This window comes from Kogia breviceps, chromosome 15 (assembly GCF_026419965.1).
Source record: "Kogia breviceps isolate mKogBre1 chromosome 15, mKogBre1 haplotype 1, whole genome shotgun sequence".
NCBI lineage: Eukaryota > Metazoa > Chordata > Mammalia > Artiodactyla > Physeteridae > Kogia > Kogia breviceps.
In genome coordinates, this window is record NC_081324.1 from 66,857,548 (window position 1) to 66,881,540 (window position 23,993).

Here is a 23,993-nt window from a genome sequence, read left to right on the forward strand (position 1 = left end):
TAACAATGATCATTTCTAGGTTAGTAGATCTGAGATTTTTCTCCCTTTGGTCCATTTTCCAGTATGGTTTGCAGTTTTCTTTTTCCATTCAGTCTTTTTACAAAACAATAAAGATTTTTTTCTTAAAAGGCAGAAATGTTTAAGAACACCCTTTTTACCTCCAGCATTCTCACAGAATGGTGCTGGAAAATGGCAGACTCCTAACAAAAACCACCTGGCTAGCTTGATACCTGGGTACTTGCTCAGTGGCAACGCCCTCTGCAGTGGACATCTCCCCATGGGGGGGCTGAGGGGGCCCACCTTCACAGCTGGACACCCCTGTCAATGATGACAACCCCAACAACGATCCCTGCAACTCTTTCTCCTGCACATGTTCATCTGGCCTCTCTCAGCCACCCTGCGAAGTCACCTGGGCCAGGACTGGGACTGTCCCTACTTCACAGACGAGGAAGTGAAAGCCGGCAGGCTGCCTACACCACACAGCTGAGCAGCCGAGGCAGGACCAGCCCAAGGGGACCCTTCCTTCTCCCAGGAGCCGCCCATTGTTGGGGGTCATGACCCAGGCGCTGGGGCCAGGGGCTGGCCCTCCACTCGGGAGACGAAGACCACTTACATGATCTTGCACAAGTGCAACTCAGACCGCTGCATTATCACACACAGTCAAACGTCTCCAGCCCCCACTCAGATCGCGTGAACATCAGCCGGAGGAGGGATAACTACAGTGACTGCTGCTGGACAGCCCACTGCGAAGGACACCTGCTCCCACTGTGGTGTCTCCGGCTGAGCTGCCTGGAGTCACACGAAGTTCCTCCTGACCTCTCACGCTCCTGGTAATGCCCTTTGGAAGGACGCTCTTCAAACTTGGCTCTGCAAGGACCCCCCACAATTTACCTGCGCCCAGAGCATACGGACCAAAGGAGCCACCAGGCCTGCCCAAAGCACCAGGCACCCACTCTTCACACTCATTGTCTCACTCATTCTCCCTCCCTCCCTCCCTCCCTCCATCCCTTCCTGCATCCACGCAACAGTTCTGCGTGTCGACTCTGAGATGAGCCCGGCCTGGGCAGCGGTATGACCAGGGAAGTCAGACGTTAAACAGATGAGAGTGCCGTGAATAATAACCACACAATGGCAAATGCTCAAAGGAGAGGCACCAGGGACCAGGAGGGCACCCACGGCCGGTGGGAAGCAGACCTGGGCTGGGGAGTCAGGAGGGGGTCCTGGAGAAAAGCCTTCATGACATAAGAACAGCCATCGAGTGTGGGAGACCCCACAGTGCACAGAGCTCACGCCGCTGTACATCTGCCCAGGGGCTCTTGTCGTTTCCCCTCTGCAGACAGGAACCTGAGGCCGGAGAGGACATCACTCAGCCGAAGAGAGGGAGAGCCAGACCTCACAACGGCCTCAAAGCCAGGCCTAACCAGTCACAGGTGTGCCTGGAGCCGGCAGGGCTGCCTCCGGGATGTCTGGGCTCGAGGGTTTCTGTGACCAAGTCCTGAAGGTGACACTTCTGGCTGCGCTCACAAAACGTCTATGAAGAGGAGTTCTCTGCGAACACAGCTGCCTCATCAGTGACAAGACGTCCCGAGGGCCAGTGTGACCTCCCCACTCCTGGTGCTTTAATGGAGATGAGGAAAGATGGGCTCACAGTAGTGGCTCTTCTCCCCAGGCAGCCAGAGGGCCCTGACTCAGGAGCCTCATTAAAACAGAAATTCCATTCCTCAAGAGAGGCTACCTCATCTCCGAGCAACCCAGTGTTTCCGACTGTCTTCCAGAGAAAAGAGAAATGTAAGGTGGGTGCCAGTGGGAGAGAAAAACCCACCGCTTTCATCTAAAACCAGAACTCGCCCACTGGAAGCCCAGCTTGCAGTCTCAGCCCTGGTCCCGCACCAACCCATTACAACCATTTCCTCCTGCTCTAGAGGGCGGTGTCCAAGGCCGACTCCTGCCTGGGAGGCTGCATTGGGTCCAGCTCTCTCGGCATGTGGCTACCTGCTGGCCCAGCTTTGCTCTAACCCGCTCTCACCTGGACTGAGGTGGCTCACAAGTGTGTGGTCTGTGCACACCAAACACATGGGGACGGGACAGAATATTCCTTCTGCCTCCAGGCACAGAGGGCCTGTGCATGGGCACAGCCTCAGTCTTTTCCGTGAGAGGAGAAGGGACCCAGGATGTGGTGGCCCCTAGAGAGCAATGCCAGCTAAACATGGTCAAGTGCAAACCCAGGCTGAGGTCTGGGAAGCCTTCCAGGGAGCTGTCCCCACTGGCTTCCTTTTGTGTGTGTGTTTGGGGGTGGGGGTGGGGGGAGATCATAAAAAGGGCCAGGCCCTGACCCTCGCCTTGGCCCGAGCCCTTGCCACCCTCAAGTCAGCCTCCATTTCAAAGCCAATCCCGATCTCAGGTGAAAGCTCTGCACCAATGGTTTTCAAACCTTTTGTACAGGTTTCTCTACAAACCTATCTGAAAGAGACCAGCAGACACAGGACAAGGGAAGCTACTGGGGCAGACACGGTGGGAGGAGGCCAGCCCGGAGCCCCACCCACCAGCACCCTCTCCTGAGCAGGGTGGCAGCTCGCCTGGCCCCAGGTGCAGGCATCACACCGAGGCCCTGCGTGGCTGGTGCTCTGTGCCCGGTGTGCTGTGTGTGGACAAGGCACCAGCCTCCACTGGGCCCAGCTCTTCCTATGCTCACAGGGCCTCCCTGGCAACCCCGCCCACCTGTGAGGGGCCTCTGAAGCTTCTGTGCTTCCGGTCCCTGCCTCCAGGGGATGTGTCTTATCCCCCAAGGATTCCCTTCCACAATCTGTGGTTGTTACACCAACCTTCCCGCCTGGCCTCCCTCAGGGCTGGGTCCTGGCCCTCCACAGCTCTCTGGCCTGGGCTGGGCACAGGAGAAGGTAGCCACAGAGCACGCGGAGCATGAATAGCCCATCCAGCTGCTGCTTGCCTTCACCTTCTCTTTCCTGAGCCAACTCCTGGGGGGTGGCAGTGAGGGACCACTCCACGGAGGTTGGAGGTGCTCAGGGAAGAGGTCACATCTCAGGGGGACCCAGAGGAGTGGGCAGGATTTCACACTCCCTCATTAAACACGTTCAGGTCGTCCCTCAGGTGTGGCCATGACCCCCACCCCGAGCTGCACCTGATGTGAGCAGGGCTGGGGACCTGCTCCAAGCTGCTCTGGGTTCCCTTGCCCAAGAATTTGAATCTGGGGCACAGAGACAGCAGCCACGAGGCCAAGCTCAGCCAGGGCAGGTCAGAGCTCCCGGGAGAACGAAGATATAGAGGAACAAAGCCAGTCCATAGAAGGAAAGGAAACAGAGGGGACATGGGAGAGTCCCTGTAGGGTACTGCATAAGCCCTCTTTCACTGAGGACACTCTGAGTGGGTTTTTGTTCCCTGACACCAACTGACCCTGAATAGAAGACCATGAAAAAAAGAAAAGAATTAGTAAACAGGTCCCTGTCTATAACAGTGTTTCCAGTACAGTGAGGAGACATCCCCACAGGCATGATACCACTGCAGGCAGACCTACTGTCAACTAAGGCAGCAGTCCCCAACCTTTTTGGCACCAGATAATCTGTATCTGCAGCCGCTCGCCAGCACTAGCATCACTGCCTCAGCTCCACCTCAGGTCATCAGGCATTAGATTCTCGCAAGAAGCATGCAAGCTAGATCCCTCGCATGAGTAGTTCACAGTAGGGTTTGCGCTCCTATTAGAATCTAATGCCACCACTGATCTGACAGGAGGCAGAGCTCAGGCAGTAATGCGAGTGATGGGGAGCGGCTATAAATACAGATGAAGCTTCACTCACTTGCCCGCCCGCCACTCACCGCCTGGTTCCTAACAGGCCACGGACCAGAACTGGACTAAGGAGACAGCTGAAGAGCCAGGGTTGGTGGGTGGTAATAACGACTGGTATCAGTCAGCTGTGCCACACAGTCCTTCTCCCAGGGCAGCCTGGAGCAGGTAGCCAGCCCTGCCCTGGTCCCTTCAGGTGTGGGTGTGTGGTGGGGACAGGGTCTGGGTTTTTTAATTATATTATTATTGTTGTTGCTGTTATTATTTACCCTCACCACCATCTCAGGATATAGGCATTATTCCTCCCTTTGAGGAGCAAAGAAATTAAGGCTTAGAGCGGTTGAGGGCCTCGTCCGAAGTCACACAATGGAAAAGACAAAAACTCTAATTCAAAAAGATGCATGCACCCCAATGTTCACAGCAGCACTATTTACAATAGCCAAGACATGGAAGCAACCTAAGTGTCCACTGACAGAGGAATGGATAAAGAAGATGTGGAATACATATGCAATGGAATATTACTCAGCCATGAAGAAGTGAAATAATGCCATTTGCAGCAACATGCATGGACCTAGAGATTATCATACTAAGTGAAGTAAGTCAGATGGAAAAAGACAAATATCGTATGATATCACTTATTTGTGTAATCTAAAAAAAAGACATAAATGAATTTATTTACAAAACAGAAATAGACATAGAAAACAATATTATGGTTACCAAAGGGCAAATGGGGGGGAGAGGGATAAATTAGGAGGTTGGGATTAGCAGATACACACTACTATATATAAAATAGATAAATAATAAGGGCCTACTGTACAGGACAGGGAACTACATTCAATATTTTGTAATAATATATAATGGAAAAGAATCTGAAATAGAACATATACGTCTATATATATACAGATATGTATAGATAGATACATATATATAACTGAATCACTTTGCTGTACAGCTGAAACTAACACAACATTGTAAATCAATTATACTTGAATAAAAACATTTTTTTTTTTAAGTTACACAATGGGCTTCCCTGGTGGTGCAGTGGTTGAGAGTCCGCCTGCCAATGCAGGGGACGCAGGTTCGTGCCCCGGTCCGGGAAGATTCCACATGACGCGGAGCTGCTGGGCCCGTGAGCCATGGCCGCTGAGCCTGTGCGTCCGGAGCCTGTGCTCCGCAACGTGAGAGACCCGCGTAACGCAAAAAAAAAAAAAGTTACACAATGACTCAAAGCAAAACCAGGATCCCAAATTTTGCACTGCTTTTACTAAGCCACGCCCCTTCACACCATCATGCAAATGAGACTCAGCAACTGCCCAGGGCGGCAGGGTTGTGGCGGGGAGGGGAACAGAGTCCCACCTTCCAGTTCCACAGCCCAGAATACCTAGCCTTGACCTTTCAAAGTTTACCTCCAAATCAAAGCTCAAGCTGGCAAAGTCAAGTCAGGAGGATCCCAGGAAGATATCCTAGCCCTGCTCACCTTGGGTTCAGGACACATGCTGTATTTTGGAACCAGTGACACAATGAGCTGCCAGCCCCACCTGCATCAGAGGCTGGCACTCATGCCCACAGATCCTCGAGTAGGTTAACATCTAAATGGCAACAAAGCATAAGCCTTCTGAATCTGGTAATTACAAAGGTAAGTGCTATAGTTACAAAGGTTAATTACAAAGGAAGCAGTTGGTAATCAGGATAATTGCCCTGCAGGAAAATGATGCTTAAAGCATTTTTTTAATATCTTTATTGGAGTATAATTGCTTTACAATGGTGTGTTAGTTTCTGCTTTATAACAAAGTCAATCAGCTATACATATACATATATCCCCCTATCTCCTCCCTCTTGCTTAAAGCATCTTAATGGTAAGAATGTACCAAATATAGACAAGTGACTTTTTTTTGTCTATTGTTTTGGTCAAATGACTCTGACCTACTCATCCTCTTATGAAGACCACTTCCAATACAAACATTTCAGAATGCCTATTTTTCTACTGAAATGGGGGGCCACCTCTGGGATGGCCGGCAGAGGGCCCTGTGGGAAGAGGTGAGGTCAGAACAAACACTGCCCTCGCTGCAAAAATCCAACTCAGTTTCTCTGAGAACTGAGCGTCAGTCTGCTGGAACTGTAATTTGAACTCGCTGGTGACCCAGTTACCCGGAGCCTCTTCAGCTAGCACCGATTTACACGAGTCCCTCGGGGGTAGCCGCTGCCATCTGTATGGGTCACAGGATCACATCTAAACCCAAACTGTCAACACCTCTTGCACAACAAAATACCATCCATCCTTTTGCTAAGTTCCTTTCTGGTGGCTCCTGCCTTTGCTAATGTGGACTCTTGAGAATTTACTCCAACTCATACCCCCCCACCCCCCACCCTGCAGCCTCCCTGGCAAGGCGGAGCCATCAGAGGTCTCCATCCTTCCAGGACCTCCTGCTCTGTGCCAAGGCCCGCTTCTTCGGGAAGGGCCAGAATTCTCTCCCAGCTGAGGGATGCTAACTTTCCCCTGGGTTCCTTCAGACTCTGAATAAAGCCCAGTCTTCTCTGCTGGAAGCACATGTGTGTCCCCCTTTCTCAGGCACTGCACCCCCTTTTCTAGTTCCCTCACACCCTCAAAGTCACCAGGGAGAATAAAGTTTCCTTTGAACAAACTTCAGTCCACTGCATTGTTAATTTTGCAGATGTGATAACAGTACCTTGAATTAAATATTAAATGTTTAAAAAAGGAATCCTTATCTTTTAAAGATGCATCCTGAAATATTGACAAATATTCAAAATGACACAGGATTAGGGAAGAGGGTAGAGGCACAGAAACAAGACTGAGTTGATAGCTGGTGACAAGTATGTGCCAGTTCCTGAGACTTCTGTCCGCTTCTGTTTATGTCATAAAGTTTCCATAACAACAAAAGGATTTTTAAAAAATCCCATCCCTGGGGTTCTGCAGCATCCCTGAGTCCAACTGTCCTACCTGAGGATTTTACCTGGACCTCTTTCAACTGACATGTTTAGTGAGCAACAACTCCACACAAGGTGCTGCTGAAGCTGCAAAGTAAAAGCCACTGGCCTGCCTACAACAAGCTCTCAGGATGCAGAGGTTGGTCCTCTATTTTGACAAAATCCCCAAGGCCTCATTTCTAAAATTGGGCACAGGTTTTTCTCTCTCCAAACACCAGGGTGGGCACGTGGAATGGAGTGAGTTCAGCTCCCTGTCCTGGCATCGCTGAGGGGAAATCTTAACTGCCCCTCATTCCTCCCTTGGTGTGGATGAGGTGGCCCATGTGTGAGTCAAGGCAGAGGAGAGTTTGCGGCGAAGGGAGGCTGACCCATCCATGTTTTGGAGGGGTAGGGTGAGGTCAACCCCTCTGTCCTGCAACCTGAGAGCCAAGGACCAAGGGCCAGGACACGTCATGCCTCCCACCTGGGCCAGAAGCTTGGAAGGAAGTGCTGAGACCACAGGGGCTCCAGGCCTGAACACCTGAAGGCTGGACACTGCCTAATCCAAAGGACTTGAAACCAGAAACAGACTTCCCCTCCAAACTAGACATAGATCTGTTTATTTGTTCAGAGGGCTGTGTGGCATTCATGCTCTTGGAGCCCCGAATTCACAGACAAAGCAAGCAGGGAATTCCCACCTTGAGCTGCTGACCCATCAATGAGCAATGGCTCCCCTCCTGGGGTACCGTTAAATGTTCATCCCGGGGCCACCACAGAAACAAAAGCCAACCGCTCTGGTCAGCAACACACCCTTCACCACTATCGGTTTCAATGACCAACAGTTCACACCCACTGTCCCACTCTCTCAGTCAAGGTGAGGATGATGAAGAGAGAGTCTCTGATGAGTGAAGGGTATAGCACTCCCAATACGGACATAATCCCTCTTCTTAGGTGGAGAAAAAGGCTGCACCTATACCTAGAAGAAAGGGGACAAGAATTCGGATACAAGTGCACCTGGTGAACGCCCCACACCATCCCTTTTGTCTCTGTGGTTCCAGTGAATTAAAAAAAAATACGTGGTAGGGACTTCCTTGGTGGCGCAGTGGTTAAGAATCCGCCTGCCAATGCAGGGGACACGGGTTCCATCTCTGGTCCGGGAAGATCCCACATGCCGGAGAGCAGCTAAGCCCATGCGCCACAACTACTGAGCCTGTGCTCTAGACCCCGCAAGCCACAACTACTGAAGCCTACGCACCTAGAGCCCGTGCTCCGCAACAAGAGAAGCCACCAAAATGAGAAGCTCACGCATTGTAACAGAGTAGCTCCCGCTTGCCGCAACTAGAGAAAAAGCCCACGTGCAGCAACGAAGACCCAAAGCAGCCAAAAAAACACATGGTAGTAAAACAGAATTAAACCCCCATTCCAACTAAAACAACATTGTAAATGTAAATGTCAACTATATTTCAATAAAAAAATTTTTAAAAACCCATTCCATGGAAAACACGGAATTTGGAAATGGGGGAAGCAAAAGCAAGGCAGCTGCAGCAAGCCATCCAGGAGTCTAAGCAGACCGTGTTTCTCAAAATGAGATCCATGGGGGGCCAGCAGGAGCACTGCATGGAATGCATACTAAAAATGGGGGTTCCTGGGCACCGTCTGATCATCTCACCAGAATCTGGGCGGTCCTCCCCTAAGAATTTTAATGCACTCACCCCAGCAGCCTTTGTGCCCACCAAAGTTAGAGAGAAGTTTTTCAGGGTTTGTGTGTGCATATGTGTGTGTGTTGTTTAATCCATACCACTCAATATTTTACTAACTTCATGAGCTCACAAGAGACCTCATTACACCTTCTGCCCAGCTAAGTGGATGGGGCTCCTCCTCCTTGGGACTAAGGGGTCCAAGGGTTAATAGCTTGAATGTGGCTATGTTTTCCCTTTGTCCTGAGACAAGCACACCCCTGTTCCCACCCAGCCTCGGGGGGTGGCCACAGGAGAAGCCATGGCTCAGTGCTTGCAGGGATTTTCTGAGCACTAAGGAAGAGCTCTTCCCAACAAGTCAGAAATTCCCAGTTTAGGAAGCCATTCCTTCGAGTGGGAAGAGTGCTGAGTGGACCAAGGCGAGACCACCATTTCTCCAGGCCACTTGCCTGCTGAGGCACAAAGGCAGCAGGTTTTCCAGGAGCTGATCCAGAGCCAGATTACCCTCCACCACTCCCCAGGGACTTATTTCTACCTTGGGGGACCATGGCCAATAGGGACAGCAGTAAAGCCTCCCAAATCCTAACTTTTAGAGGATTTTCATCTTGAAGCAATAGGATGGCAGGGTGCCCAGATGTTCTTTAGGGTCAGCCCTTAGGGCCACCAGCCACAGACAGCCTCCTCACCTCCTGCTCAAACGTCACCTTGGTTACCCTAAGGGCAGAATCTGGGCTGCCTGGGATAATTCCAAGTGCTGGGCTGTGATATCAGAATAGGGCTATGACATCAAGGTGGGGGCAGGTCAGTCTGGGGGAGCAGGGCAGGAGAGAGAGAGAGCCCCTGAGGGGCTGGATTAGCCCCCCTGGAGGTAAGACCCAAGAGAGCGAGGTGTCCTGCTCTGGGTTCACTGCTCACAGCCTCCTGGAGCCCCCACTGGGAGGCAGACCTGAAGATATGAAAATGATTCTGAGAGGTAGGTTGCAAGCCAGCTGAACTTCTGGAGCTTCCTTACTCACTGATTTAGGAGCAAGGAAAGCAAACAAACTACCCTCTAGCTCCCCCCTGTGTCAAGTGAAAGGATACTCTCTATTTTCTGACAGAAGTTCCACTTTGGACCACACCCACCCAAGTGGGCTGAGCATCAAAGTCCCCCAGGATACAGCTAAATGCAGGTAGATGAAATGTAGGACGCCCTTTACACTGAATTACAATAAACAAATTTCAGTGTAAGTATGTCCCAACTATTGCATGGGACACATTTACACTAAAACATGTGTATGTTGAAGTTCAAACGAAAGTTGGTGACCTGACCTTTTATTTGCTAAATCTGGCAATCCTATCCAGGAAGATTTTTTTTTTAAATGCAGGTGCTCGCCCCCCGCCCCCCCCCACTGTCCCCAATGCTCTCATTCATTCAGATTTATCCCTGCAGGGGGACCTGGGAACCTGTATTATTTTAAAGCTGCCAAGGTGACTATTATCAATAACTACTGCTGACTTTTCTTGAGCATCTGACAAGCCATGTACTAAGTTCATTTCATGCACTGTCTAAGAGAGTCCTCACAGCACGTCTACGGGGTAGTTCTATGATTAAGCCTGCTTTACAGAGGAGAGAAAAAGGCAACAGACAGCAAGCACCTCACCCAAGGTCACACAGTTAGTAAGCCATGGTTTGAATCCAGGAAAGGTGGCTCCCACTGACTTAGAAATCTTTGAATTGGAAGGACGTTGGGAGGCACACAGTCAAAGCCTCTGGTGGACTGACCCACAGGGAATCTGAGGCTCCGGGAACTCATGCTCACACTAACCAGCATGCCACTGTGCATGTGCATGAGGGGCTGAGCCTGGTGGCAGAGAGCAAGCATCTAGCCCAGGCAGGGGGCCAGCTCAGGGAGGGTTTCCAGAATGGCCTCTCCTTGAAGGGGAAGCAGACCTAAGGGGAAGCAGGGTGTGGGAAGGGGCTGGGTGCTAATGAAGAGGGTTTGTAAGCAGGAGGCTCAGCTTGCAAGCTGGCCTGGCAGCAAGACTGTGTGCCAACGAGGAGAGGGAAAGCTGGACAGGTATGTAGGGTGGGGAGAACCAAGAAGAGACAGAAGTCAAAACTGCATTTTATTTTCAAATGAACACACAGCAATTTTTTTGTTGCTGCACAGTTCTATGCTTTTTTTTTTTTTTTCCTCGTCTTGTGGGATCTTAGTTTTCCGATCAGGGATTGAACTCAGGCCAGGGCAGTGAAAGCACCGAGTCCTAACCACTGGACCGCCAGGGAATTCCCCAGTTCTATGCATTTTAACGCATGTACAGATTCATGACACAGCTTCACGATAGGACACAGAACGATTCCATCACCCCCAAAACACTTCCTCATACTACAACTTTGTATCACTCCCTCCCTTCACCCCTCACCCTTGGCAACCACTGACCTGCTCTACATCTCTAGTTTCTGCCTTTTCCAGAGTGTCATATAAATGGAATCATACAACTTTTTGAGAATGGCTTCTTTCACTCAGCATAATGCCTCTGAGATCCATCCAAGTTATTGTACGCATCAACGGTTCATTCATTGTGACTGCCAAGTAGTGTCCCATTCAATGGATGTACCAGGGTTTGTTCAATCCACTGAAGGACATCTGAGAAGTTTCCAGTACTTTGCTATTAAAAATAATGCTGCTATGGGACTTCCCTGGTGGTACAGTGGTTAAGAGTCTGCCTGCCAATGCAGGGGACATGGGTTCAATCCCTGGTCCAGGAAGATCCCACATGCCGAGGAGCAACTAAGCCCATGAGCCACAACTACTGAGCCTGCGTGCCACAACTATTGAAGCCCGAGCGCCTAGAGCCCATGTTCTGCAATAAGAGAAACCACTGCAATGAGAAGCCCGTGCACTGCAACGAGGAGTAGCCCCCTCTTGCTGCAACTAAAGAAAGCTTGAGCACAGCAACAAAGACCCAACGCATCCAAAAGTTAACTAATTAATTAATTAAAAAATAATGCTGCTATGAACATTTGTGTACAGGTTTTTGCGTGAACATAAGTTTCCATTTCTCTAGGATAAATATGCAAGGGTGTAGTTCCTGGGTCATATGGTAATTGCATGTTTAGTTTTTTAAGAAACTGCCAAAATGTTTTCCAGAGTGGCTGTACCATTTTACATTCCCACCAGTAACTTATGATGGATCCTCACCAGCATTTAGTATTATCACTATTTTTAATTTTAGCTGTTCTAATAATGTGTAGTGATATCTCACAGTGATCTTAATTTGTATTTCTCTAACAGCTGATGATAATGAACACCTTTTCATGTGCTTATTTGCCATCTGTGTCTCCTCTTCAGTGAAATATTTGTGCTTCAAGACACCAAAAGGAGAGGAATCCTACCATGTCTCACTGACACATAGCATGTGTTACTTTGAGTTGTACCTGAATGTCTGTCCTGTGTCCTTACCCAGAAGGCTAACCCCTTGGGAACACAAGACGTGGTGCATCTCCAGCCTCTGACCATGCCTAAAGGACATGAAATGAAGGAATGTGAGCCTGAGGCTGCTCCCTCAGGGGTCCCAGACTCTCCTAGAGGAACTGCAGGCTAGCAATCCCTAGCACTGTCAGCTGAGTTAACAGTACTTCCATACCAACTGCAAAAGAAACCCCTGCTGCTGGCTGTCCCAGGAAAATTGTTCCAGAATGATGAATCCAGTAAGTGCTACCTGCTACATTATTTTCAAGAAGTTCCTAAAAATGAGGCAATGATTGGTTGATTGATTGATTTTACTTAGAAGCTACTAAGAGGAAGCTAGTTCTTCCACAACCAGCAATGTTCCCACGCTTGGCCAACGGGGTTGTCCCAAGCCCAGCCACAACACCAGCTACATCATTTGCTACAAGCATCCAAACTGAGACCACAGGTCCTGCTGGGGGTCTCAATGCAGTCCATACCTGAGATGTCCCCAAACACCCTCCTTCACTGGGAAATGGAGTGGTACCCTGGGGACCCCTGGCCAAGCTCAGAATCACTGCTGACACACCCAAGCCACAGAGTGCTGACCCAAGAAAAAGAGTCATCATGGGGGGACCCACACTCCAAATGGGTGAGACTAAAAGAGAAGGTCAGACTGATAGTCAATGACCTTCCATGTGCACTGAGAAGCTAGTGCTGGGGGAGAGACCCCAATGCAGGGAGACTGAGCATGGGGCACAATGACCGATGTCACCAGCCCCTCCACCTGCTTCATGCTAGAGCTCCTCCCACAGGACTCACTATCTCCCGGACCAGCCTTGGAGACAATCCTGGAGAACAGGGGCTGTGACTCCTTCTCACCTGGGGCCCTGCCTCTTTAAAAAACACACAGGTCTAGGATTCCCTGGTGGCACAGTGGTTGAGAATCCACCTGCCAACGCAGGGGATATGGGTTCGAGCCCTGGTCCAGGAAGATCCCACATGCTGCGGAGCAACTAAGCCCGTGCGCCACAACTACTGATCCTGTGCTCTAGAGCCCGTGTGCCACAACTACTGATCCCGTGTGCCGCAACTACTGAAGCCCACGCGCCTAGAGCCCGTGCTCCACAACGAGAGAAGCCACCACAATGAGAAGCCCGCGCACTGCAATGAAGAGTAGCCCCCACTCGCCGCAACTAGAGAAAGCCCGTGTGCAATGAAGACCTAACACAGCCAAAAATAAATAAATAAAATAAATAAATTTATATATTAAAAAAACCACACAGGTCTATATAAACACACACCTTGTGCTTATAACTTCAAAAGAATCACAGCTTCCCAGTCCTCCCCTCCGTATGTGTGGACCCAGTTTTCAACCATCAGAAACCTGCTATTTCTCTGGGCAGGCAAGGCTCTAAGGAGGCCAACATTCTCACACAGGGCTGCAGGCATCTACTGGTACGACCCGGGTGGGAGGCAGCGTGACAGTGTCTCATAATTACAAATGCACAGTCCCACTGACCCAGCAACCCCCCTTCCTGGCACGTACGTTTCATTTATTCTTGTACACACCTGAAATGAAATGCAAGGTTACTCACTGCAGCGTGGCAGGTCATGGCAAATTAAAGAAACAACCTAAATGTTCAACAGGATATAGGTTACATAAACTAGGGTACATTCGTACAATGAAGTGCTGTACTGTTGTAAAAACAAGGAGGAAGCTTTTTATGTATTTATAGGAAAAAATTCCAAGATATACTATAGCTAAATGGAAAAAAAGCAAGGTGGGGGACTGAATTTACTATAAAATAAGTACTTATTTGAATACACATGTAAAGATCTAAGATACCAGTAGTCTGGTTGCCCCTGGGTGGGAGAACAGGGTGGGTAGCTGGGGATAAGAGTCAAGGGCAGACTTCACTGCATATGCTTTGAAACCATTGGTTTATGAATCTTATAAAGACAATACATATTTTTTTTAATGTATTAAAGGGCTTCCCTGGTGGTGCAGTGGTTGAGAATCTGCCTGCTAATGCAGGGGACACGGGTTCGAGCTCTGGTCTGGGAGGATCCCACATGACACAGAGCAACTAGGCCCGTGAGACACAACTACTGAGCCTGTGCGTCTGGAGCCTGTGCTCCGCAACAAGGGAGGCCGCGATAGTGAGAGGCCCGCGCACCGCAATGAAGAGTGGCCCCCGCTTGCCACAACTAGAGAAAGCCCTCGCACAGAAACGAAGACCCAACACAGCAAAAATAAATAAATTAATAAAAATGTATTAAAGTAAAAAATAAAATGTCTTGCTCAGGACTTCTGAGCTGACCCTCCATCTTGGCAAAGACAGCATCTCTGGCTAAATGGTTTTCAATCTCCAAATGGACCTCGAAAAAAGTCTGGCCTGAGGTGCAAGTGCACCATCCTGGTCTCCCACCCCGACTCTGCTTCTGGAACTGACCCACTGCAGCATCCGAAAGTTTGCTGAAGCCCAGGAACCAGACTTGTCCAAAGAAAGACACACACAGCCCTGCCCACCTCAACATTTCCATCCCGAGAACTGCCAGCCACCCTGACCACCTAGCATTCCACTGTTGAGGACGCACGGAGATGAGTGGGAAGGGCAAACACGCACCCTGACCTTCCGAGGTTGGTCTGAACTAGCCTGGTCACCACTGGCCTCCAAATGCTTTCAGTTCCCACTCTCTCCACACCCACGACACTGCACGTACTCCCGCCGCACCAAGCACTCGCTACCTGACTGGCTGCTCATCAAGCGGACAGCCTTGGCCTTGGCCAGCTCCAGGGCGCTGATCCACTGCTGCCGCTCCACCTCTGAGCCGGCCTTGAGGTGGTAGGTCCTGCCCCCACTGGTCAGCACGATACCGCAAGAGTCCTCCGTGTCAAAGTGCGCAGTGAACAGGTTGATGGTGCCACGGCAGGTGTGGGCCATTTCACCCTGATTTCTGTGGGATGCAAGAGAAGGGATGGGGTGAGGCTCCCAAACTCAATAGTCCTAGCCTGAAAAAAAGCCTCAAGGCACATCCTTGGAATCTCAGACCCTTGGAGCTGGCACGGGCAATGGGAAATAAGGCCTCTAGGGACTGACTGGCAGGGGCTTGGCTTGTGGGGGGGGTCGGGTCTCAGTGGGGAAAGTGGCAGAGGGGGGAGGGCCTGTGTCAGTGCCACGTATGGGGCATGCCTGCTGTGGTCTGAGCCCTTGCAGATACCAGGAAATGGAGAGGGGTGACTGCCAGCGTCCTACTAGGCAGCACAGACCCCTGACTCCATCCCAGGCTCTTTCCACCAAGTCTCAGAACCACAGAGATGGAGCAGGGTGGGCACCTGCCACTCAAACTGAGACTAGAGACCCGGAACCCCAGGGGTTAGACTTGGAGGCCCCACACACACACACCGCCAGGAGTGACCTGGGAACTGAGATCTGCGGAGCAAGGATGCCACCATTCTCCTCGGGCCCCGGGAGATGAAGGCAATGGCTGGGCTGACACAGTACCCCTTGCAACAAGGGACTGACCCTGGGCTGGTTACAAGGTCATGGAGCTAATGGTACCAAAGTAAGGGGAAGCGGAGGTGTCTAAAGTGTGGGCCATTTCCAACTGTGACCAGTGTCTGAAAAGTGAGATCCAACTCTCATGACTGGATCTACTTAACTCACTCCTTTAGACACTCAAAGGAAATTCAGACACCACTCTCCCCCCGCCTCCCCCGCGACATACCAAAGCTCTTTCCACAGAGGATGTGGGAAAAGGAAGAGCAACCGGTCAGCACGTAACCCTGCCAGTGCTGGAGCTCATTTGGCACTTCTGCTGCTCTTTAATGCTCACTTACACTTCCCTGGTTCATCACCTGCTACTTCCTTGACTCTTCTACCAGTTCCAAAGTCAGATGACTTGACACTCAGGAAGACATTCATCTTTCATTTGAACTACTGTTTCTGATTCTCTCCTGCTTTGGTTACATTCCTTAGGGAAGATGATATGCAGTTGACCCTTGACAACGTCAGGGGTTAGAAGCACCCAATCCCCTGTGCAGTTGAAAATCTGCATGGTGCTAGCAGAGAGTGAAGAGGGTTCAGAAGGGGTGGTGGAGGAAGAAGAGGATGAATATCGACCACAGCATCAGGACCAGCCACAGCAGCATCGAAGGAGCCTGTTTCACAACCTTTTTGCTTCAGTCCTCCAGGCAACCCCAGCTGGCCACCAGGAAGGGGACCCTGTCACTGACTGGACTTGCCACGTCCCCTCTCAGGGAAGGGGTCAACGTGTCTTTGTTCTCTCGGAAGGTGGTGGTCCCCCCATTGCAGTGGGAGAGCAGATACCAGTGAAGGCACGCGTGGACCTGAGTAGCGCAAGGTGTGGAGCGTGCTGGACGCAAACCTCGTGCACCTCCCCAGATTCCCTCGACCACCTCCTCTGTCTCTCAGTCGGTGCCTCCTCCTTGCCCAACTGTCCCTCCACTTCTGGACTCTCGTAAAATGACAGTGGGAAATGGGAGATGGGAGTGAATGGGGCAGATACATCCTCCCTCCACTTGCGCCTCTGCGGACTGCTGAGTGGTGCGTTGTCTCCTTGTGAGTCTTCTGGAGGAGTATGTGCGCCAGGCCCGCTGTGTCTCTGCCGCTGGCTGTGAAGCGACATCCAGCAAACGAAACGCACTGCATCATTGTCACTTCCATCTTCCCACTCCCCATTTCTGCTTCACTGCCCTTCAACTGCATCTCTCAAAGCGTCAACTTTTTTTTTAACATCTTTATAGGAGTGTAATTGCTTTACAATGGTGTGTTAGTTTCTGCTTTATAACAAAGTGAATCAGCTATACATATACATATCTCCTCTCCCTTGCGTCTTCCTCCCACCCTCCCTATCCCACCCCTCTAGGTGGTCACAAAGCACCAAGCTGATCTCCCTGTGCTATGTGGCTGCTTCCCACTAGCTATCTATTTTATGTTTGGTAGTGTATATATGTCCATGCCATTCTCTCACTTCGTCCCATCTTACCTTCCCCCTCCCCGTGTCCTCAAGTCCATTCTCTACATCTGCGTCCTTATTCCTGTCCTGCCTCTAGGTTCTTCAGAACCAATTTTGTTTGTTTGTTTGTTTGTTTAGATTCCATATATATGTGTTAGCATACGGTATTTGTTTTTCTCTTTCTGACTTACTTCACTCTGTATGACAGACTCTAGGTCCAACCACCTCACTACAAATAATTCAATTTCGTTTCTTTTTATGGCTGAGCAATATTCCATTGTATATATGTGCCACATCTTCTTTATCCATTCATCTGTCGATGGAAAGTGTCAACTCTTTAATCCTTGCCTTGGGCTATGCGTTTTGGAGGACCTTCACACACACACACAAAATGTCCACGGGCAAGAAAAAAAATTGACAGGCAACAAGTTTTAACTCAGACACGTAGAAAGACAAAGGCTACTAATTTGGAGCAAAGCACTCAGCCTTGTATGAGACTTCTGTTTAACGCTTGCTCAAGCTGACTCTGATTCACTTGGTAAATTCCTCTCCGATCTTCTAAATTCTAATTTCGCAAGTACTTCCTGTGGGTTACCACATACAAGGAATTGTGCTAGAAACTGGAGAGGTGGTAGATATAAAGGTAAATAAGACACATTTTCTGTCCTCAAAGAACATTCCACTTTGTGAAAGAGACAGGCCCATAAATTGCAAGGTACTATTTAATAAGCAGAGGGAAATAAATTCAAAACAAAGGGGGTGTTCGCTTTATAAAAATTCATTGAGTTACACTCTTGTAATTTACCTATTTTTCTATGTGTCTGTTACACACATACAATATATTGTATGCTACATACATATCAGTTGTCAGTTAAAAGTTGGCTTTAAAATCAAAATGAAAGGATAAGCTGCTGGTGGTTGGATCTCAGGAAACAGAATGACCCTTTCTTGTCCTAGAGGGGTCCAGGCGTACACTGGAGCAGTGTCTCAAACAGTGAGGGACTCTGCCCAAGCACAGACTAGGAGGAGGGTCAGGCTAACCCAGAGCAGCGGCATGGGGGCTGTGGCTCTGGGAAAGCCCAGGGATCCGGAGCAGCCAAAGGAGAGGATCCAGTCAAGGCCTAGGTTGATGATGGGCAGAAAAGTGAACTAAACTGTGTCCCCCATGGAGAGTTATTGAAGTCCTAACCCCCAGCACCTGTGAATGTGGCCTTATTTGGAAATATGGTTTTTGAAGATATAATCAAGTTAAGATGAGGTCATCAGGGTGGGCCCTAGTCCAATAAGACTGGTGTCCTTATAAGAAGAGGAACAGACACAGAAACAGGAGGGAGGCAGAGATGGGAGTGATGCATCTACAAGCCAAGGAATGCCAAGGATCACCAGCCAACGTCAGAAGCCAGGCGGGCCTGGGACAGACTCTCCTCCAGGGCCTTCAGAGAGAGCACAGCCATGCTGACACCTTCACTTTGGACTTCTAGCCTCCACAAGTGTGAGACTATACATTTCCTTTGTTTCAAGCCACCCAGTTTTTCATGCTTTATCACGGCAGCCTAGGACACCAAACGCAATGGCTGAACAGATGGGTGGAGGAATGACCTGTGGGAACCTCACATGCAGCTGAGCCTGTTCATCAGCTGAGCACACCAACCACAGGGCTGCACCTCGCCCTCCACACAGTTCCCGCCTAGAATGCTCAGTATCATGGCACCCGCACAGTTCCTCTCTTTACTGGAGCAGCCCTGCCCCAAAGCTGCCCGTCCTGCTCGGAGCTTTCCCCTCTTCCGACACCATAGTGGCTAGACAGCCAAAAACGACCTGCATCAAAGGTTCCAAGGAATCAGTTTCCACCGACGACATGCATTCACACAAAACCTAAATGTGGAAGTGAGCAAGAGGAAAGGCATCCATCGTGGTGGCAGGAACTGCGACAGAGGGCATGTGCTCTGGCAGCCCCAGATTCCAGGGCTCCCTGCAGTGGTGTCGCCCCATCACAGCAGAGGTGGTGAGAGTCTGGGGGCCCACACTGCTCCTGACTCCTTCCAGCCCGTTCTTCCAGCCCTCCCAGCCAGCGGGAAGTGACCCCACCCCTGGCCGCACAGCCTTCTGCTCGCGCTAGCCAGAGTCATGACTGCTGTGCGTGGCTGAGTCCTGACCCAGGCACCTCCCAAGAGGCAATCCTGTGACTGCAAACAAGGTGTGATGTTTGCTGTCTGGGATCCCTAGCAACCAGGAGAATCCTGTGTGTTTGCAGAGGTTTTAAAATCTGGATCTAGAGATGTAAAACATACACTCGGAAAATGCAAGCCACTGATTGGGAGAGTTATTCGCAATAAATGTATCCAACAAAGAACTTGTGTCAAGAAAATATAAAGAACTCCTAAAATCAGTAATAAAGAGGCCAGCAACCCAATTTAAAAATGGGCAAAAGATTTAAGCAGGCACTTCCCAAAAGAGGATATCCAAATGGCTCATGAACAACGTACAAAGCAGTGCTCAATGTCATCAGTTATCAGTAAACATACACATGATCCAGCAATTCTGCTCCTACAGAACTCCCCACTTGGGATTTGCACACGTGTACATGTTCCAGAACTTCCACAGCACCTTCCTAATAATTGAGAACTGAAAACAACACACACACATCTGTCCACACTAGACTGGATAAACAAATGGTGGTTTATTTGTTTGGTGGTTTATCCAATGGTGATGTATTATTAAACAGCAATGAGAATAAAAGCATTAGAACTGCATATAACAACCTGCAAGAACCTCACAACATAATGTTGAGCAGAAGTCAGACACCAAGAGGACGTATTGTGTGATTCCACTGATAAAAAGTACAATAACAGGCAAAAGAAAGCTCTGGGGTGAGAAGTCCAGACAGCAGTTACCCTTGGGGGAGCAGTGACTGGAAGGGGACATGGGGGGACTCTTGGGAGGGCTGGTCATGTTTTACTTCTTCAGCGGGACAGAGCTTATTCAGTGTGTTCATTTTGTGATTTGCCCACTTTCCTCTCTGTATATTGTACTTTATTAAAAGTTTACATTTAAAAGTACAGGAATGGGGGGAATTCCCTGGCAGTCCAGTGGTTAGGACTCTGTGCTCTCACTGCCGAAGGCCCGGGTTCAATCCGTGGTCTGAGAACTAAGATCCCACAAGTCGTGTGGCCAAAAAAAAAAAAAAGAACAGGAATGGGGAAGAACAGGAATGGGGAGGATTCTTTGCTGGCAGTGGTGGCAGGCAGCAGCAACAATTGGTTCTCAGCGGCAATAGAGGTAGCAGGGCCCCGGTGGCAATGTCCTTGCCAGGATGGTTCTGTGACACAACTCTGAGCCTGGATCCAGCTGCCCAGCCTGCCTTCTTCTCACCTCTCCTCTGAGATCTCTGTTCTGCTTTTTTTTTTTTTTTTTTTTTTGGTTTAACATATCCAGAGCTGGTTTACTGTTATTCTCAACTAAGAACCTGCTGGTACACGTGAGCAGCAGCCACAGGAGGGATGTCGGAAGGTGGGGAGGGCAGTGAGGAAGGTTGTAAGAGACGTGGGCAGAAGAAAACAGCAGAGTTCGGTTCTTCTGTCTCTCGGGCCAAGGGGATGCTGTTAGGACCCTTCCAGGTCTAAGTAATGAAGCTCAGCTGTTTGTTCTAACTACCCCATCCCAAGGGCTTACCTTAGAAGTGTCTCACACAGGTTAGCCATTTAAGATATGACAAGAAAGGCAGGAATGTCACCTCTCTGTTCCAGATGCGGAGGGTGAGCCTCGGAGATGTGGGCAGCTCAGTGGAGCTCCGAAAGGGGACCGCGCCACTAGAACGAGGCCCACCCACCCACAGCCCTGCCTCTTACCCACAGGGCCGCACAGACTTGTCTGCCAGGCTTCACGTGTGCTCTCAAAAGTCACCAAAGCTGGTGGGACGACTCTATTTAGAAAATGCTCGACATGGCAAGTGTCAGACGTGGCCCATCAAACAGAAGCATCTACAGTGCAGTGTTTGCTTCTGGAGATGAGACCATCACTACAAGACCTGACCCCATTTCATTTTGCTTCTGGCCTCATTCTTCGCCATTTAGAGTTTCCCTTGAGAAATGTTAAATAAATGCTGCTGCAAGTTCTACAGGAAGGATATTTCTAATGTAATTTTTAGAATAAAAACTAAAAAGGAGACTCAGGATCCATCCTTCAGTTACTGAAATTCACGAGGCTACATTTTTACACAAATGGAAGATGACAGTAATTTATAAAAGACAGCACACTTATCAAGACAACTTATATCCAGGTAGTACCTCACTTTCTGTAAGAGTCTGTCACAAACATGAGTCTTTTGATCCTTGCAAGGGCCCAGAAAGTGGGCAAAGCAGACATTGATTTGTTCAGCAAATATTTATCAAGTATATTCTATATGGCAGGCACCTGTAGGAGGAAATTAGCCTCATTTATATCCAAGAAAAGAGAGGAGGCCAGGAAAAGTTAAATCATGTGCCCCCATCCATAGAGCTGGTAAACAACAAAGCCAGCACCAGAACTCAGTTTCTCTGCCACCAGCACAGGGCTCTTCTCAAGGAGAAAACTGGGGTTTCCTTCCAGAAAAAATGTTTTGCTTTACCCGGTATTGTTTGTATTTGCTGCTTACAAGCTAGAACATAAGTTCCGCGAGCCACAGACTTGGCCTGTCTTGTCCCTACACACGTGACACATGGTAGGAGCTCAGAGATGTTGGGCTGGCAGAGTGAATTAATGCATGCGTGTTACATGCAGAGGAACAAACCCAGGGAGATGATCCAGGCTCGGCCCACACCGGAAGTTCTGCCGACCTCACATGCTAAAGGTGGAGTAATGAGGGTAACACCACCCCACTCCGTCAACATCACTGACTGAAAATCCATTAGATGTTTTCTGTGGTTCCATCAAAATATCAGAATATCATGAACTACTCAGTGACACCTAAGGTGGTTCTTCAGATTATTAAGTGGAAAGCATGTCACAGAATATTATGCAAATGCTTTAGATCTCAAATTTAGACCAAAAAGATCTTGTCAAGTAGAAAATGGATGAATGTTTTAATGGCTGAAGCAAAAATTAAAACACTGTCTGATGTGGTTCTACATGTGTGTAGAGGAAATATTTAAGACAATTATGCTGTAAATGGGGCAGTGTAAAGGAACTTATGAGGAGGTAAGGTTTCTATACTTCACTAAAACTGGTAAAATGACATCAGCAGACTGTGATAAGTCATGTATATGTAATATAATATATAGAAGAACCACTAAAAAAGTTATCCAAAGAGACAAACTCAAAAACACTAAAGAATGATTAAACATAGGGTGACCACATGACCCAACAATTCCTCTCTGAGGTATATACCCAAGAGAAATGAAAACGTATGCCCACACAAAAACTTGTACACAAACATTTATAATAGTATTATGCCTAACAGCTAAAAGGTAGAAACAATACCATCAATGAATGAATGGACAAAAAAAGATTCATACAATGGGGCCCAACTTGGTTGAACCTTGACTATTATGCCAGTATAATTTTTTTTTTTTTTTTTTTTTTTTTTTTTTTGTGGTATGCGGGCCTCTCACTGCTGTGGCCTCTCCCATTGCGGAGCACAGGCTCCGGACGCGCAGGCCTAGCGGCCATGGCTCACGGGCTTAGTTGCTCCGCGGCATGTGGGATCTTCCCGGACCAGGGCACGAACCCGTGACCCCTGCATCGGCAGGCGGATTCTCAACCACTGCGCCACCAGGGAAGCCCTATGCGAGTATAATTTAATCTTACTTACTCTGATGGAATCCCTAGCTATCAGTTTACAGGAAATAAAGAAGATTGAAGAGTGTGATAAATAACATTATGGAGATGCAATCAGCAAAATCCAGTTTGTGTGAAACTACAGAACAAATGACCCCATTTCTTCAACAAATAAATTGCAAGGGGAAAAAGAGAGAGAAGAAGAACCCACAAATCAAGAGAGACTGGGGAGCCCCTTCCCCTTTCCCAGGAGAAACTAAGCTGTGGGGATTCAGACAGTGCAGCCAGGCCCTGTGGCAGAGGGGTTTGGCCAAGACTGCCACGGAGATCAGCAATACCAACGTCGAAATAACTCAGCCAGCACGACTGGTTGCGCAGGAACAGAGGAGATTTGGCCAGCGTGACCAGGAGGGTGTTTTCATACAAGGGACTGAGCAAATAAGTAAATATATTGAGGATCATGGGAGCCAGATCTCTTACTGTCAGAGTCTGAAGTTGGAAACATGGAAGAGAAAGGTAAGAAAAAACTGTCTCTATCCACAAAGAGAGCCTAGAAGCAATAATGTCCCAATGACAATGAGCACACCTAGCACCCAGTGTTTGGCTTCTAGACACCATTTTCCACTAAAAGGAACCAGGACTCATTGGAGAAATGGCAGATTCCAGTATAGAAGAACCAGGATCATTCTGTTGTACAAAAAAATGAAGGAAGTGTTCAAATAGGGAATGTCAAAAGGACACAGGAGCCAGTTTAAAAGGAATCCTCTTACCCCAAACCAGGACAATATGAGTGTCAAAATAAATGATAATTACAGATAACAACCCATTGGATAACCTAGAAATCCATGGGTTCACACTGATATAAATAAATGGATAAATTAAAAGCTCTTCTTGGGTTTTCCTGGTGGCACAGTGGTTGAGAGTCCGCCTGCCGACGCAGGGGACATGGGTTTGTGCCCCGGTCCGGCAAGATCCCACATGCTGCAGAGTGGCTGGGCCCGTGAGCCGTGGCCACTGAGCCTGTGCATCTGGAGCCTGTGCTCCGCAACAGGAGAGGCCACAACAGTGAGAGGCCCACGTACCGCAAAAAAAAACAAAAAAACAAACTAAAAGAAACTCTTCTTTATAGTACAATGCCTACTAATAAATATAGAAGGAATGATGTTATTAGAAAATCACCAACTGGCAACCATCAAAGTAATAACGGATTCAGGCAAGAATCACCAAAGGGTGGTAAAAATCAGTTGGAAGGGACTTCTCTGGTGGCGCAGTGGATAAGACTCTGAGTTCCCAATGCAGGGGGCCCAGGTTTGATCCCTGGTCAGGGAACTAGATCCCACATGCATGCCACAACTAAGGAGCCTGCTTACCACAACTAAGACCTGGTGCAAGCAAATAAAT

General features: G+C 49.0%; 1 protein-coding gene across 3 annotated transcripts in view; it reads right to left on the reverse strand.

Annotated features, from left to right (window-relative positions):
* OSBP2 (oxysterol binding protein 2) overlaps nucleotides 1-23,993 on the reverse strand; it is a 166,408-nt gene that overhangs the window by 97,205 nt on the left and 45,210 nt on the right. For all 3 annotated transcript variants that reach the window (XM_067014694.1, XM_067014693.1, XM_059039324.2), the window contains one exon: nucleotides 14,608-14,816. In XM_067014694.1, coding sequence (XP_066870795.1) covers nucleotides 14,608-14,803 — 196 coding nt within the window. In that variant the 5' untranslated portion in view covers nucleotides 14,804-14,816. The remainder of the gene's footprint in view (nucleotides 1-14,607; nucleotides 14,817-23,993) is intronic.